This window comes from Vicugna pacos, chromosome 35 (genome assembly GCF_048564905.1).
Source record: "Vicugna pacos chromosome 35, VicPac4, whole genome shotgun sequence".
NCBI classification, from domain to species: Eukaryota; Metazoa; Chordata; class Mammalia; order Artiodactyla; family Camelidae; genus Vicugna; species Vicugna pacos.
The window spans coordinates 22,362,796-22,381,370 of NC_133021.1; the positions used below are offsets into that span (position 1 = coordinate 22,362,796).

The window sequence follows — 18,575 nt, forward strand, 5'->3', positions numbered from 1 at the left end:
CATTGCTCATTTTCCAATCCATTGCTTCACCAAGGCTGCTCCACCCCTGCTTTTTGGGGCAGTTAAGCTAACTTTGAGCTGTCAGGGTGGGGTTTTCTTTGTCTCTTTCTCTTTTTTTAATCTTGATTTTGACCTTTGGGAAACACCGCGTGTACAAATGAATGCAGCCCTATGTTCTCGTGCACGGGCACATGTGTGTGCAGTGTGGATCTCTGTGTGGCTCTGGTTTTCTCCATTCCAAAAACAGGGCTTTCTGTCAGGGAGGATAAATATGTAAGATGATTGAATTTACATACTGATACAAACTGATGTTAATAATAGCCCTTAACTTAGATCTTTCATTATTTTCACCAGAGATGAAGTTCTTTTTTTTCAATTGAAGTATAGTTGATTTACAATGTTGTATTAGTTTCTGATGTACAGCATAGTGATTCAGAATATATATATATATATATATATATATATATATATATATGTTCTTTTTCATTATAGGTTATTACAAGATATTGGATGTAGTTCCCTGTGCTAAACAGTAGGACCTTTTTGTTTATTTTATAGACAGTAGTGCAAATCCCGAACTCCTAATTTATAACTCTTTGAAACTGTGATCCATGCAGTAGCATATTTACTTACGATAAGATTTACAGGATAATCTTAATATTGATGCCTTTAAATAATTCAATATCAACAGACTCTGGGGGAAAGGACTGAAAGGGCAGCGGGAAAGGACTGAAAGGGCAGAGGGAAAGATTTTGACCAGATGAGCACTGGGGGAGTCAGCAGGGGTCACGGGAACGTGCTGCTGTTTTATTTCCATCTTAGGTGTGTGATTCACTCTGGCAAGTCCTCAGCCCATTCTGCAGGGGCGGTGTGCACAGGCTGAGCAAGTAAGGTCTTTGGGTTCAATGGAGATTTCTGACTCATCAAGGTCACGTTTCCTTTCAAGACTTTATTCTTTATCTTTTCATCACTTTTCCAAATTTAACAGTTTAAGACAAAGCCTCAGTGAGAAGACTACTATTCTCAGCTTCATCTTTGGTTCCTTTGGGTTTATTGGAACACTGACTGGCAGTTTGTTGGGGTTTTTGTTTGTTTGTTTGTTTCTTCCTTAATGGAGGTGCTGGGGATTGAACCCAGGACCTCGTACATACTGAGCATGCGCTCTACCACTGAGCTATTTCCCTCCCCCATGACTGGCAGTTTTGAGGTCAGCAAAGAAATCTGGTTTTGTCCACTCTGAATGGATTACTCTTCTCTCATGAAAAATTTTGAAATATGTTAACACTAGTACTTACTCTTAACTTTCCCTGTTTGTAATAATTCATTTGAAGGATTCCTTTATTTTGTCACAGTATTGTACTGCGTAATACTCTGATGAAAATAAATTCACGTGGGCAGTTCTGGAATTTTATTGCTTTCTTTTCCCTACTAATTCTCTCTTACTAAAGTAATGAACGAATCCTCCATTACAAGATTTTGAACACCAGGTTAATTGTTGAAGGGATACCTTTTGAAATCATGGGTACTTTGTTGACTTAAATATTTTCCTTCCTCCATTTTGTAGGTAATTTGAAGAAGGGGGCTATGATTCAGGTACTTTATAAGCATCTTTGAGGGAATTAAAACCACATGTGAGTGGACCCCAGCATTGACTCCCCTCCCTAACCAGAGGCAGGACCCACCGACAGCTCTTTTTCCTTCTCTGTGATGAGCTAAACCCAACAATCCACATGGAACAGGATGAACATCATCCATCTTTCATGACTGATGCTGTTTGAGTCCCTCCAATCTCTTAGACTTGCACACATAGACTCACACCTGAAGTGTCGGCCTCACCTGTCACTTCTGTACCTGAGGGCTCATCTGCCTACTGGTCTGACCCTGAGCATTTGCTGAATGACTTCATCAGATTCAAACATGTACTTCCCTGTCCCATGTGTATGTTCCCTGGATTCTTTCAGGTGTGTCTACTACTTAGAAGTGTGCCTGTTGCATCGTATCTTAAACTTCTTTGTTTTAATGCTGTCTCCCACCTGGCCCTTCCTGGTCAACCCATAGATACCCCATGCTCCTGCAAGATACCTTCTCCACTGGAAGCCAGATGGGGGGATTCTGGAAAATTAACAATCATAGCAATACAAATTGTCCTCCCTCCCATATAAAACATGCACAAATTAAAACGTGAAATGACTACTGAAGGTACTCAATAACTATAGCTCAGATTGTCTTTTGCGTTTCACTGGAGAGAGAGCTGAGGAAAGCAAAGAAAAAATTATTATGGGGAGAAGGGAAATTCAGATGAAAAAATACTCTCAATCCTCATCTCATCTTCAGAGAGGTTGGTAAAGTTATGTAGGGGTGGGGAATCATTTTTCCTTCTTAAAATTGGGAGGAGAAAATATATGATGGGAAAATTAAGCCAGAGATACCTAAGTGATGTAAACTCAGGATAACTGTTGAAGACAATGTGGGAAGATTGGGCACTAGCTTTGTAGGGTGGAGATTTGAAGGATATGCACAGATTCGCTCTAGATGACCTGTACACTCGCATTCCTTCTGATTTCTCAGTGTCGATGCCATTCTGGGTGGTTACTGTTACCATCAATCAACCTGGCTTCTAGATCAGTTCTTGGAACATGGTGCTAGATAAATGTCATCCTCCTCCTCATCATCATTACATCTCTGTCCTTTGAAGAACTGTTTTTTTTTTAATCAGGTCAGTTTTAAGTAAGCAGAGTCAGTACGACAAAGGCATTTTATATGCATATCTTATACAGAGACAGAGAAACCCTAATTAGCTGAAGCTATTAAGTATGAAAAGGTATTATTGCTCAAGTATTAGTTTGAAGTTATGGTAAAGGGAGAACTATAAGTCTGCAAGATAATGTATTCAAGGAAAGATCTGCCTTGACTTTGCCTCTTTAGCCAAATAATTTTTTTAATTGAAGTATAGTTTCTGCACAATATTATGTAACTGACAGGTATACAATATAGTGATTCACAATTTTTAAAAATTATACTCCATTTATTGTTATTATAAATTATTGGCTGTATTCCCCATGTTGTACAGTATATCCCTGTAGCTTCTTTTATACCTGATAGTTTGTAATTCTTACTCCCTTACCCCTATATTGCCTCTCCCTCCTCCCCTCTCCCCACTGACAACCATTAGTTTGTTGTCTATCACTATGAGTCTGCTTCTTTTTTTTTTGTTTTATTCACTTGTCTGTTATATTTTTTAGATTGTACATATAAATATCATACAGTATTTGTCTTTCTCTGTCTGACTTATTTCACTTAGCATAATGCTCTCCAACTCCATCCATGTTGCTGCAGATGGCAAAATTTCATTCTTTTTAATGGCTGAGTAATATTCCAGTGTACATCTTCTTTATCCATTCGTCCTTTGATGGACACTTAGGTTGCTTCCATATCTTGGCAATTCAAATAATTTATTTTAAATGCAAACACACACAAGTGTGTATGCAGAGATAATAGTATTATGGTTATGGTAAAAAGAAGAAAAAGCCTTGGTCTTTTAGGGGTACATATGGGTTATCTATATCAAAAAGATCAGTCATGAGTTGATCAGTGTTCAAGATGGACAATGAGTACACAAAAATCATTATATTATACTCCCTACTTTTATATCTTTAAACGTTTCCATATAAAATGATGGAAACAAACACACTTATACACACACATAAATATTATTTGGCTTAAATGAGATGTGCTGACCGTCTACAATACATTACTAATCAGTGGCTGAAGGAGGCCTTGTAATCTCTCTCCCAGTGCCCCGATTCAGCAGTGCCAAAAATGTCAGGAAGAGAGCAACTAGTTACACCTCCCAGGGCGTCCCGACATCATCGTATGGAAATGCCTTTCCTCTCTTGGACAATTCTTTCTACTGGTTCAGGTAGAGAAAAGTTATAATATAAAATATGCTTTATTTCCATCTGTTATCACTTGAAGCTGTGGCCATTTTAGTTCTGTTTTGTCACCCTAATGCTTCCAAACAAATGTGCTGAACACTGCTGTTTCAGGGATTACTTTGTAAAGCAAGGAATGGTTTGGTAAATAATCCCACTCACTCCTGACATATTTTTGTGTAGATTTTTAAGTGGAAATGAAGTTCTCCATCTCTCTGATCAATCCCCTGTGGCCTGAGGCTTTCTCCTTTCCCAATCAGGGTGTCCTGTGGTGATGTGAATTCCTGAGTGATGTTCACTCTGTTGCACTTGGGCATCTGGAAAAACAGAGTCCAGTTGTCACTCTGAGACAGTTCTTAGGGTTCGGTTCAATCTTGGACCAAGCAAATTGCAGGGAGGTCAGGCATGAAATTTCAGGCTGAAATGAATTTTCCTCTCCATAACTTTTTCTTCCTGAATTACTTGCCCGTGGATGGGGCTTTGGGGAAATAGAAAGAGATGGAACAATTACCGAAGGATCAGGCTTTTATTAGAGAGCATCTTCATCTGGATTTCTTCTTTTTCAGATGGGTGAGTCAAACGAAGATATAGACCAAATGTTCAGCAATTTGCTGGGAGAGATGGATCTTCTGACCCAGGTAAATTCCCCTTCTTAACTTTCAAGTTAGAAAAAAAATAGAGTCACAGAATTTGAGTTTCATATGACAAGAGAGCTATTTAAAAAAAAAGAAAAGACTGGAAATTGACAATATTATATATTTTCCTCCTGTAACTGTGACAGCAGTAGGCAGAAAAATAAAGCTTTTTTCCCTGATCATACCCTGCTGAGTTCAGTTAATGGAATACATGGGTCACACATATGTTCTCATGCTCGCCATGTTCAAACATTTAGCCAGTGGAGGAATTTTCCTCAAGCAAACTTTCCACAACCGCCACCGCCGCTGAACAATTTCCCCTGCAGCCACCTTTCTATAAAAACTAGTCAGTTCATCACCTTCTGCATAAAACACTAAAAAAAGAATCATCCAGCATTCCTAAATAAGTCAGGGGTCTTAAAGTTTTCTACAAAATAAATGAAGAATAATCTATATTGTTTAAAATATTATTTTAGGAACAATAAATCAATATTAGTTGGTGTCTGTATAAAATTTGAGAAAATTTAAATTCTATGAAAGAGACAAAAGATGGGAGAACAGGCTTAGAGAAAAGGGGTTCTGACTAATGACAGGTGTCCTGGATTTGCCTTCACGTAAGGCTTTTCTGGGTTTTGATCTTTTCTTTATTGTGCTCAAGTACGTGTAGTCACAGGGTTGGTTTGGCTAAAACTGGTCTGCGAACAGGTAAGTCAGGGTGAAAGTAAGTTTTGGAGTAAAGTAAAGCCCCGCTTTGTCCCTGGGTCTAAAATCTGTTCTTTGATTCAGCCATTTTCAGCTGCCCCCGTTTTCAGCTGCCCTTTGGGGTGATCGAGTGTCTTCCCAGCCGTTTGAAAAGCTTATGTTTTGATCCCCACTTGTGAATTCTGTGCCTGTTCTGTTCTTGAAAACAAGGGTGGGGTTGAAATGGGTGGGTTAGCCATAGGCTTCCTAATTTTTCAAAATAAGCAAAAATCAAGGAACTACAATATAATAATGTTACAGTAACTTTTTTTATTTTGAAATAATTTCAAGCTGAGAGAAAAGTTGGAAGAAAAATACAAAGAACTGTCATTTACTTTTCTCCCAGATTTCTCATTAATTAACATGCTACGCCATCACCACCACCGGTCTGTTTCTGTTTCTTTTTCTCTGTCTTTGTGTGTGTGTGTGTGTGTGTGTGTGTGTGTGTATGTGTGATGTATGTGTCTACATAGATACCTATACACATAAAGTCTAGAAACCAGTACATATATTAACTGGACATTTTGTGGGGAAGGGGGATGAAGTCATTTCTACTATTTACATACAAAAAAAAATTCAAATACACAGATAGCCAGAAAAATATGAAAAAGGAGTAATGATACATTAACACAGATTCATGAAACAGAGTTATATACAAATAGAAACAAGAATTTAAAATCTGATCAAAGTGGCATTCTAAATAAGTAGGAAAAAGAGTTATTTAATAAATTGTGTTAGGTAACACATCTAAAAAAATCAAAAGCTGAATTTCCCCCTCACACTTTACACTAAATGAGTTCCATGAAACACATCTAAATATATGGGATATATAGAGAAGATAACATGAGAAAACTGTTTATGCAATTTGAAGATGTAGGTAGCTTTCCTAAGCAAGAAATGGATACCTACAAGCCATAAAAGAATGAAATATTTAAATACATAAACTTCTAAATTTCTACATGGCAAAAAATAAACTATGAGTTCATAATGATACTAGTAAAAAGCAAAAACAACACTACTTCATTGGTTGCCATTGGAAATTGCCAGACATTAACATATTACTCTGAAAACTGATAAATAAAGAAAAGAATCAAGCATTTATGTCAGTCTTTCTATAATCCTAGTCAAACCATATTTCAGAGTGAGCAAATCATTGATGAGAGAAAGTTCTTCTTTATGGCAGAATTCCAATTAAACACTGAAAAAGAATGAAGAGTTAGAAAATCACTGTTATGCAGCTTTTAATGAAATACGTTTTCAAGAGTATGATTTGGGGGGGTGTTTTTTAAAATATTGATTTGGGGGGGTGTTTTTTAAAATTTTATTTTGTATTGAAGTGTAGTTGATTTACAGTGTTAGTTTCAAGTGTATGGCAGGGGAACTCAGTTATACATACATACATATGTCTTTTCAGATTCTTTTCCATTATGGCTTATTACAAGACATTAAACATAGTTCCCTGTGCTGTGCAGTAGGTCCTTGTTGTTTATCAAGCATGTAACTTTCGAGGAGGTTACTGTGGAATAGTCTTCTCAAACTTCAGTCATTCACATATCATCTTTGTGATCTTTTGCGTGTCTTTATTATTTTCTTAATATTTGTCTTTAACTGATTTTTTAAATTAAACTGCATCTCAAGTAGGTTAAATATTCTAACTCAATTTTTCTTAATAAACATCCAAAGTTGATACACAATAATTTAAATTTTGACTTGTGATTTTGTATATGACCTAAAATCATTTGAGAGGCCACACCAGACATACAGAGAAAAATCGTTGGGCTTTGAATGACTTTCCTGTGAGTAAAGGAGTTCCCTCCTAAAACCATTTCCTCTCTCTTCTTTCCCTCTCTACGTTTTACTCAAAGTCTGTTATATCACACATTCATGTATTCGTATTTTGTTAGAGAACTACTTCTCATTTCTTTGGGTAGCATAGTAAATTATATTCTTGAGGGAAAAAAAATGAGTTGGCTACCCTCATTGTGATGTCAGACCTCAAGTTATAGCATTTAAAAATCAACTGGTTAATGAAGTCTTTTTTTTTTTTTACTTTCTTTCACTAAATTTTTTGTCCTCTTATTCACCCCCATTGTTTCTCCATCAATCTTCCCTTTTCTCGGCAACTTTTGCATGGTCATCCTGTTTTTTTAAATGAATTCTGGGGTTTCAATCACTTTTCCCTGCATTTTATCCTTGATTCTAACTTGCTTGGGTTCATTTTTTTTTAACGTTTTGATTAATGGTCTTTTTTTTTTTCCTACTTGTAACTGGTTATACCTCATTAATTACCCACAAACATATAATGATTGATTTCCTTCAGAAATTTAAGACATGAACAAGGATTTTTTTTACCAAATCAAATTAATGTCAAAGGAAGCACTCACTTTCATGAAAACATTCATGTATTAAGAACCAGTGAAACCACTTCTCAAACTATGGATGTAAAAGTATTTTTAGAAATTTAAATTATATGTGTAATATAGCTTTTAAATCATCAGAGAAGTCACTTTTTCAATTAAAAAAATGTTATTTACAAAACTAGTAATTTATTCTGTCTTAATTTCTTTTAACAAGAGTTTTATTAAATAAAAATAACAGCATTAAAATCTTACTCCATAATAGCAGACTGCCTCCTGAAACAGCTTTTATCTTTGAGTGATTAAATATTCCTTTCTTTGGTGTCATAACTTAAGTCCTTACAGAATTGGGTATAGTGGGTGTGTCATAAATGCATCAGTACAAGAAATTTTTTCTGTTGTTTTATAAAAATGAACAATCTCATTCTCATCAGTCTCAGTTGACCTATTTTGTTTCAAGATGTACCTTCCAGCATAATTTTTAACTTGCAATTTTCTGTAGGGGGAAAAAATCACCTAAAACATGTTCAAGTAAGAATACAGTTTCTTAAGAACATATGTAGAGAAAAAAGACATAAACAAAAAAAAATGACATTTTACTTACTGATTCAATTGCACTGCAAAAATGTTAGTATCATGAATAACTTTGGGGGATGATGATCTCTTTTCACAGAGTTTAGGAGTCGACACTCTCCCTCCTCCGGAACCTAAGCCGCCCAGAACTGAATTTAACTATAGTGTGGGTTTTAAGGATTTAAATGGTAAGCATAATCATTTCTTTTCTTAAGTAATTTGAAATCATAATGGTGACTAAAATGTGTACAGAAGTCTAATTTTAAAAACAAAATTTAAGGAACCTGGACATCATGACAAGGATCATTTTTAAAGTCCTGCCTGGATTTTATTCAGATGGTGTTTTATTGTGCTTGGATTGAATTGAAAGGCCAAGAAGATATTTTCGCCTATAGTGGAAAGGAACACTATCCTGCATTTGCAGAAAGTCTAAAAACTATTTTTTTAAAGTAAAGAAAGTTTCTTCTTCTTCTTAAGTCATTGGAGTAATAAGTTACAGTAGTATATGAAAATATTAAGAAGGAAATTAATTCAAGGAGATTAATGAACTGCCCATTTCATCTTGATTGATAATATATGAATAGATGCATCAAGAATATTTTTATTTAATATATAATTAACATATAATATATTTGCTCTATTTGACATTTTTTATATTCTCCCAGAGATCATCATGTTCTTTTACTAACAAAACTCTCTCTTCCTATTTAGTGTTTGACAATCCTTAGCCCATGTGCTATTCAAATTACAATGAATCCTAAAATAATTGCTTTCAAATAAATGAGAATTCACTGCAACTCTTGAAAAAGGTTTTTCAAAGACTTGCAGTGCCTATCAAAAGAATGAGAAACAGGATAATAGAGTATCCCAGTTACAGAAATCCAGAGTTCCAAATTTTATTTCTGTCACTGAGTTTCTGTTGTTTTCAATAATTTTTTGATAAACCCTAAAGGTGCCAATACCTGTATCTCGATAAATTATAATACATCTCTTCTACTTTCCCTTTTTTCCTATTTGCCAGATAAAATTATTTGTCATTCATTTTCATTGCAACATGGAATGATGGTAACATTCATGAAGTTTCAAAAAACCAACACACTTTTGTAAAATTATGACATTAATAGTGAACGTATACTTGGACATGTGAACAATGCAGGTTTGCCTGACACTCTCATAACAACTGGATACTTTATCAGTTCAGTTAAAATTCAAATATAATCAATAATGTAGTTGTAGTCATCTCAACTAATGCTTTTGAAACACTTAGTACCCAGTATCAAAAAATTACTGAAAATGACAGAAACCAAGAAACCCAGCAATATATAAACATAATAACATGAAAGTACAGTAACAAGAAACTCATGTCAGTAAGGAGACAAGACGATAAAGAAAGTACTGATGTGTCCTGAAAATTAAATTTGTTGGGAATTAAAATAGAAATAGATTTTTTTACCGTCTTCACTGAAAGCGTTGCTTAAAATGAGTCAAAAAACTATTTCACCCAAAGTCATTTAGAGAATTAGTGACAGGCTTCCAAACAGAATCCCTAGTTCCTTACCACTCAGTTCCATACTGATATGTTAGGATTATAATTTGCTTTGGAAATTGTTAATATAAGTGTGATTATGGGAATTTTGTCCCCAAAATCTTTCCAAAGGATTAAAATCATTTGCTTATGTGCCAAGAGTCACAATGTAATTGGTAACGCTAGAAAATTCTGACTATGCTTCATTAGTTGAACATATCTTTTCTCTGAGGTTTTTTAAAATGAATTTCACTTAATTTTATGAAAAAGTTATATGCCCAGAAAGTGATGGCTTAGAAGGAAACAAACCCTTTTTACACAGTTGGGAGATCCGGACTTCAGTCCACGTGCTGTACATATAACTAGCAGTGTGAATGTAAAATGCTCCAGGCTGTTTACGATAATGATGTTTGGCAATACATTATTTCACCATGCTTTCTGCTGATTTGTTACTGAGTAAGCTTCATTTCCACCACCCCCATTTCCTCCTAGTTTATGCTGCACAATGCAGCTAGAATTCTCCGCCTCATGGTCATCCTTTGTCCATGACACTCGCTATCCGGCGACTGCCTGATCTCAAAGCGCCCTGCCAACACGACTCCCCAACACCACTCCCTGTGTGCCCTGTGGTCTGACAGCTTTCAGGATCACATGTCTGACCCCCACCGGAGTCACACATGGCAGGAATCCCAGTGAGAACCGTCCCCCTCACCCCTACTCAGGAAATCCGGGGCTGCCCTTTCCTCTGACAGTGAGCTCCCAGCAATCTGTCTTACGAAGTCTTTACCAGTCAATTCCAATTAAAATTCTTTTTACCTCCTAAACTCCCTTAGTGCTTGATTTCCTGCTGTGTGTCATTCATTGCTCTTTCTGTGGTGTGAGAGTTCCTACATTGGGAAGGCTGCCCATAGGAACTCCAAGTCTCAAGGAACAGTAAATAAATCCTAGGGGGAAGACCTACTTTTTTCCAGACATATTGACCAGTGGTGCTGTCTGCCCTCCAAAGACCTGAGGAGGACTTTCCAACCATTTCCAACCTCTCCCCTCCCCTACTTTCTAAAATTCTAAGATCTTGTACTAGAATGTACAAGAATTCCCTACTTCGGTATTCTAATCACAGGCTTGGATTTGACTTTACTTATAAGTGACCTGTGAGGTCCCCCAAAATAGGGAAGATATTTCCCTTCCCTCCCCCCTCTTTTTTTCTTTTTTGAAGGTAAAGAATTTTTTTAGCTTTATTGAGATTTAACTGACAAGTAAAATTTAAGATACCTGAAGTGTACAACTCCATGATTTGATATACATATATATTGTGAGAGGAACCCCCCAATCAAGTTAACACATTAATCACCCCACATACTGAACTTTTGTGTGTGTGTGAGAACATTTGAGTTCTACTCTCTCACCAAATTTCAGTTATACAATACAGTGTTACCAACTCCAGTCATCAAGTTATACTTGGATCCTCAAACCTCATTCACCTTGTAACTGAAAGTTCAGACCCTTTTATCATCCTCTTCCTATTTCCCCCACCTCCAGCCCCCTGCAACCAGTGCTCAGATTTACTTTCTAAAATAACCATCTTTCATGGTGTTTAAGGGTACAAACTTGTGAGGAATACTAAACTAGCCATAGAGATTTAATGTACAGTTTATTAAACACAGACAATAATATTGTAAGCGTGTAATGTGATAACTCTCCTTACAATGGCAACCATATTACAACACATAAATGTATCAAAGTAACACACATACACCTTAAATTTGTAAGTTACATGTCAAATGTATCCAATAAAAATAAATGATAAAAAAAAATTACCATCGTTCAGATTTTCCAGGTGCAAATCGTTGTTCTGATGGTTAATGTGATTTCTCCTATCAGAGTCCTTAAATGCACTGGAAGACCAAGATTTAGATGCTCTCATGGCAGATCTGGTAGCAGACATAAGTGAAGCTGAGCAGAGGACAGTCCAGGCCCAGAAAGAGGCCTCTTTGAACCGGCCTCCTTCGGCGTCTCTGGAAGTTCCAGGTTTCAGTGGTGCAGCTTCTCTTGGTTACGGAGCAAATGCTGCTGCAACAAGTATTGGCCAATATGAGGATGACTTACCACCTCCACCGGCTGACCCCATACTAGACCTTCCTCTGCCACCACCTCCTCCTGAACCTCTCTCCCAGGTACGTCCGTGGGGCCAGTGATGGCAGGACTCTTGACTTCTGCCACTCACAATCTCTTTCTTCAAAGTGACAGTTACATTCATGAGTTTATCTGCCCAGAGCTCTGAGATACTAAAAAAAAATGAGGATCTCGGATGTGCTCATTGCAAAGTCAGAGTCCCCATAAAAGGACACACTGGTGCATATAAAGGATATATTAGGACCATATTCACAAATTATTACAGTCTGGCGAAAAACTATATTTGTATGCCACACTCCTTGATAATACTCAGTCTTTGGGGGTAATGTTCTATTAACTTGGTATGAACTGTGGAAATGATGTATTCATTTTTGTGACCCTGGTCCTAGCTCAGTGCATAAAGAATTGGAGGCATTCCTTACATATTTCTGAATATTGCTGAATCTGGCAGCCGTGTTCAGTAGGGCGAAGAGATCTCTGTATCACTTGTTAGGTCAAAGTTGGGAGGGGCGTTATGGAGCAGGTAGGTGAAGAGTACTTGATGTTAGTCACTTTCTGAATACCAGGAAAGTAAACAGGTGGGAAGTTCATATCATCTTTATTTGGGGTGTTGACTTATGTCTCTCATCAAAGCAAGAAGGGCACTTTTAAGGATTTTTCTTAGCGCAAAGTCACTTTAAAAATATGTTAGTGGGGGAGGGTATAGCTCAGCAGTAGAGCACCTGCTTAGCATGCCCGAGGTTCTGGGTTCAATCCCCAGGACCTCCATCAAAAGTAAATAACTAAATAAATAAACCTCAAGTACCCTTCTCAAAAAAAGTGGTTAAAAAAAAAAGTATGTTAGAGTAAGAACCTAGCTGTATTTCCTGTGGCTTCTGCATTTGCTGTGTGATTAATATTAGTATTCATAAATACAATTGTAGTAACCTGGACAGTTCCTACAAAGCCTTTTGGATGAACAAATATGAAATATAAATCAAATATGAAATCCTACTTATTGATCTATTGTGTAATTATTGTATAAAAATTATTTGAAAATTGGCAATCCACAGAGAGCAGAGGCTCTTTTTTCCCCAGTTTTATTGAAATGTAATTGATATATAATACTCTGCAAGTTTAAGGTATACAACGTGATGATCAGATACACATACGTTGCAAAATGATTACCACAATAAGGTTAGTTAACACTTTCATCACCTCATAAAATTATCTTTTTGTTGTACGTGTGGTGGGAACATACAAGATCTACTCTCTTAACAACTTTCAGATTTAGGACACAGTGTTGTTAACCATAGTCACCAGGCTGGGTGTCAGCTCCCCAGAACTCACTCATCTCCCCGCTGGAAGTTTGTATGCTTTGACCCACCTCGCCCTATTTCCTCTCTCCCCCAGTCCCTGGCAACCACCATGCTACTCTCTGTCTCTGAGTTCAGCTTTTTCAGTGATGCCCTCAGGGTTCATCCATATTGTTACAAATGGCAGGATTTCCTTTTTTCTGGTGGATAAATAGTATTTCATTGTATATGTATACATTTTCTTTATCTGTTCATCAGCCTCAGACATAGGTTGTTTCCATGTCTTGGCTGATGTGAATAATGCTGCCGTGAACAAGGGAGTGCGGGTCTCTTCAAGGTGGTGGCTTCGTTTCCTTCGGATAAATGCCCAGGAGTGGAATTGCTGGATCATAGGGTAGTTCCACCTGTAATTTTTTGAGAAATCTCCATATTGTTTTCCACAGTGGCTGCACCAGTTTACATTCCCACCAACAGTGCACACTTACCCACCAACACTTGTTATCTCTTGTCTTTTTGATAACGGCCTTTCTAAAAACAGAGGCTCTTAATACAGGATCCATGAAGATTTCAGGGAGGCCATGACTCTCAGCTGTATGCAAAGTTGAATGCATATGTAGAACTTCATGGGTTTCAGGGCTTTCAACATATTCCTTGAGGGGATATGTGGCTCAAAAACAACATGAGAACTACTGGTATAAGAAGATATATGTCCACTTTCAAGTAATTAAAATGCAACCAGAACGGCTCATTTCCTTATCATTATAAATAGGTAGGAGAGCCTTAATAATCCTATTCTAAGAACATTAACATAAAAAAATCTAAGGGCTTTGGGCTCATAAAATATTTCATTCTCTTTTCTGCCTGCTCATGTGTGTTTGTCAATATTGGGGTTTTGGGTTTTGGTTTGGTTTTTCTTTTTTGTTTTTTGGGTTTTTTTTTTTTTTTTTGGTGATTGTAAGTTTCAGTTGGAGTCTAAGTCTTAACTCTGGGTAAGTTAAAGACCCCTTTAGGAATCCAATAAAAACCAGGAATCCCAGCAAACGCATACTGATCCAAAAGAATGTATATAGCTTCAGGAAGTGCTCAATTCCCTTGAGATTAACCTAGAGATTTCTCAGGTTAGACCCAGTTTTGAGCCAAACAGAGACTTCTGCAGACTAACTATGTGAAGCCCTGAATCATCATTCCATCTTTGAAGTTACTATTTCTAAGATATAAAGGGTGACTGTCTTCTGTATCTCTGGGTTTAAGATTTCTGTTACGGTCACTTAAATTCTGAAAATCAAGCACGTGATTTGGTGCCCTATCATACAGCCTTTGGCCAGAAGACACCAGTGATGGCGTGGGTACCTACTGGTATTATTTAATGGACTGTGTTGAATGTCTTGCTGTTTCACAGGAAGAAGCAGAAGCTCAAGCCAAGGCTGATAAAATTAAGCTGGCATTGGAAAAACTGAAGGAGGCCAAGGTCAAGAAGGTAAACTATGAGTCATTTTTGCATGGGGGCAGTCAAATTAATGATATTTTATTATGCCTAAGGATAAAAAAATCTTAAATTTTGAGCCATGCTTCCCAGATAGTTGTGTTGTGTTTTGTTTTGTTTTGTTTTTAACTTAAGGACAAAGACAAGTTATTCTTTCTGTGACATCAGTTGGCTCGTTTGTGATTGATAAGTCTGGGACACTAAGACAGTGGATGTGGAAGTTTCCAAGTCTCTACCTCCAGGGCTCCCTCCCCTAAGGATGCCCTCTGGGTTCTGCTTCCTCGTGGATAACCGCCCACCCTCAGCTGGGTCAGAGTTTGGCATCCATTCGCATCACTTATTTCCATGATTGTTTTTATGCATCTTTAATACCTGCCCTAGATACCCAAGGTCGCTCCCAAAGTACCAAATGTCCTTTTGGCTAGTGCTGTGTGTTCAAAGCTGCAAAGGTTTTGAGTGACCTGCTCCAACCCTGTTGTCCCAATAAGCCTGTAACTGACGGTGCCTTTTCTGTAGAGCATGGGTTTTTCCCGAGACACGGGTATCGTGTTATAACAGAAGCACATGCGTTTAACCTCAGTAGAAGCATCTACCTAATAATAATAGTTAATTTGGTAAATTAAGAAAAAAACGAACAGCTTCAGTCCAACTCCTGACGCATACACCATGTCTGAGATGCAATAAAAACTTTTTACTTACCGTTGGGTGAGTTACTCTTTTTCATACTGGACATTAGAGTGTATGTTTCTGCAGCACCTCTCATGGTTCCTTGAATGAAGGCATTCAATACGTGTTGACTGATATTTAATAAACATTCCTTGAATCTCCCAGGATCCAGACCTTCAGGTTTCATCTATGAGAATTTTTCCACATCAGTCCGGTTCCATTCATGTCAAGCTTGCATTTTTTTTTTTTGCTGCTATTTTTCCTCGTCTTCTACATGTGATTATGCTCTGTGGTCCGTCATTGAACTCGTCCATCCTCGGTGGCCTTCTTGCCGCTGCTTGTACCCGCTCTGGGAAACCCTGGTTCAGTCCAGCTCCCCGTCTACTCAGTGGGGGTCCTCCATGCCGCCTGAGCTTCCCCAGTTCAGTCATCTCCCACTAATCTAGAAAACTTTCTCCCCTGTCCTTTCTCTGGAAACCTCCAATACCTCCTTCCTCACCCACATTCTCTCAGCTGATGATATTGCTGCCTGTTGCACTGAGAAAAGCCATCAAGAGGAAGGTCCCACCAGCTCCCGAAACTTGTAGCTCCCAGCCCACCCGCACCTGTGGCATGTGGTCCACAGTCTTTCCTGTTCTTGTGGGTGAACTCTCATGTTTCTAAGAGCAGCCTCCCCTCATGTGCTCCACTTCCCATCCTCTCATCTTGTCCCTCCTCTGCTCAGAAGCCTCCAAGGATGCCCCACTCACACAGCCAAGCCCAGATCCTCACAACGATGTAAACCCCCTGGGTGACCTGGCTGCCTGCCGTCTCCCCACCACTGTCTCCCTCAGCCTCCGTTCCAGCCACCTGGTTTCACCGCTGCTCCTTGATGTTCTGGGCACACCCTTGCCTCGGGACCTTGGTGCCTTGTGGTCCCCCTGCCTCAAAAGCTCTTCCCCAGACTGGTGGCTTCTCTCCATCCCTAACTAGGTCTGGTCACCTGCTCAGTGCCACGTACAGTATCCCTTAGCATCCCCTGCTTTCCTTTCCTCCGCTGCGCTGTCACCATCCAGCATCCTGTTCATCTTGTTTATCCCATTTAATGCCTGCCTCCCCTCTCCACCCCTAGGGAAGCTCCTCTGGGAACTTTTTATGTTTTCTTCATTGACACATCCTCATCTCATAGAACCAGGGCTGGGGTACAGAGAAGGGAACAGGCAGGTGAGGTCCCTGCTTGTGTGGAGTTAAATTCTAGTGGGGCAGACGAGTGCTGTGAAGAACATAAAGCAGGAAGGAATGAGACTGCCCAAGAAATGCTTTTTTTTTTAATTGAGGTAACATTAGCTTACAACGTTATGTAAGTTTCACATGTACAGCCCTGTATTTCTACTTCTGTGTATGCAACAGTGTGCTCACCACCAAAATCTAGCTTCCATCCATCACCATCCAGTCAGTCCCCTTGACCCCCTGAGTAAGAGGGAAAACTGGAGAAGTTGTGGTCAGAGAGGCAAGTGGGGCCACCAGGCCTCACAGGCATGAGGAAGAGTCTGGAACATACTGTAAATGCAGTGGAAAACTATTTGAGGGTTTTAACAAGGGATAATATACAGCTTTAAAAGATCATACTGGCTGCTTTGTGGGAAATGGATTGAAAGGGGATGGGCAAGGGCAGGGTGACCCGTTCTGTAGCCTTTTCTAGCACAAGCCTTCCCTGTAGACAGTCATGGGTGGAACTGAGTCACAGAGGGATGGCAAGAGAGACGGGCTGTCCTGGGTCACTACCTTTACCTTCGGAGATAAAAATACAAGAGGAATGAATAAAAATAAAATTTGTAATTTGTTAAACTATTTTAAACCACTGGATTGTTTATAAAATAGGGGCCACATGGGAGATACCCTCAGAGGAGGCATGAAAAGAGAAGTTGATGCTTAGATAAAAAGGTAGAACGATTAACATATCTGGTCCATTTGCTTAATTGAATATTAAGAGCAGGGAGGAGAGAGCAGGATCGAAAGCAAAAAGCACCACCTGCCTTTAGTCAACAAAGAAGATGTAAAACAGAACCACTCTGATCAGTGGGAGGGGAAAGAAAATTAAGAAGCCAAGTGGTAGATTTGTTCTGCCTTCAGACACTCCAGATAGGTTTCTTAAAACCAAAGACTGTGTGGCACAGAACATTTAAAACGATAACTGTGTCCGTTAAGAAAGGAAGTAAAACATACTGACACATAATCTACAACATGCTTTTTAAAGGATGGAAATCAAGTGTTTTCGAAGGACTTTGCCCTCAAGTATTCTGTGGGGGGTTGACATCATTTTGGACCACAAGTAATATACACAGCTTGCGGTGCAAAGCTTTGGAACTGGAAACAGAATCAACTCACTCACTGATTTTCTTTCTTTTCTTTAAAGCTCTGTGACGCAGAACAAATCCATTTGTAAATTTTATTATAGAAACAAATATATAGTAAATGATATAGGACTGGGACTTTTTTTCTTTTTTAGTTTTTTGGGTTTTTTTTAGTTTTTTTTATTGAGTTAGTCATTTTACAATGTTGTGTCAAGTTCCAGTGTAGAGCGCAATTTTTCAGTTATACATGAACATACATATATTCATTGTCACATTTTTTTTCACTGTGAGCCACCACAAGATCTTGTATATATTTCCCTGTGCTATACAGTATAATCTTGTTTATCTATTCTGCATATGCCTGTCAGTATCTACAAATCTTGAACTCCCAGTCTGTCCCTTCCCACCCCTCTCCCAGACTGGAATATTCCTGTATTCATTAGTTTGCAAAAAAAAAAGAAGAAATTATTTTTAAAAAATTCAATCTTTACTCAACGGGATTAGAAAGGGGAAGTTTTTTCATTCTTGACTCATTGTACCCTGGATGATACATACAGTGTTGATATAAAGAGTCCTTGGCTTGCTAAGTCACGTAACTGTGATTTAGGGTGTAATGTGTTGGCATAGAGCTACTCTTCAGCTTACAAATGTGAAAAAAAAAAGGTGTGAAGAATAGTAAATATGATTTCTTCTCACTGAAAGTCACCAGCCTTCTCTTATTTTTTTCCTAAGTTTTATAATTGTGGACCTTCATAACTACATGTGGATTAAATTTAGTTTGCAATTTATGCCAAAAAAAATCCTTTCATCATTGCATCATTGTCAAATTATGCAGTTTAGTTTTTTTTCTCTCTCTGTCTTTAAAACAAAAGAAAACACCAAGATATGTTTTCTTTTCTCAA

General features: G+C 38.1%; 1 protein-coding gene across 1 annotated transcript in view; it reads left to right on the forward strand.

The window, feature by feature from the left end:
• The window catches only part of APBB1IP (amyloid beta precursor protein binding family B member 1 interacting protein), a 97,779-nt gene that overhangs the window by 36,732 nt on the left and 42,472 nt on the right, over window positions 1–18,575 (forward strand). Inside the window, exons 3-6 of the mRNA XM_072955108.1 lie at window positions 4,499–4,570; window positions 8,339–8,426; window positions 11,645–11,937; window positions 14,591–14,668. Coding sequence (XP_072811209.1) covers window positions 4,499–4,570; window positions 8,339–8,426; window positions 11,645–11,937; window positions 14,591–14,668 — 531 coding nt within the window. The remainder of the gene's footprint in view (window positions 1–4,498; window positions 4,571–8,338; window positions 8,427–11,644; window positions 11,938–14,590; window positions 14,669–18,575) is intronic.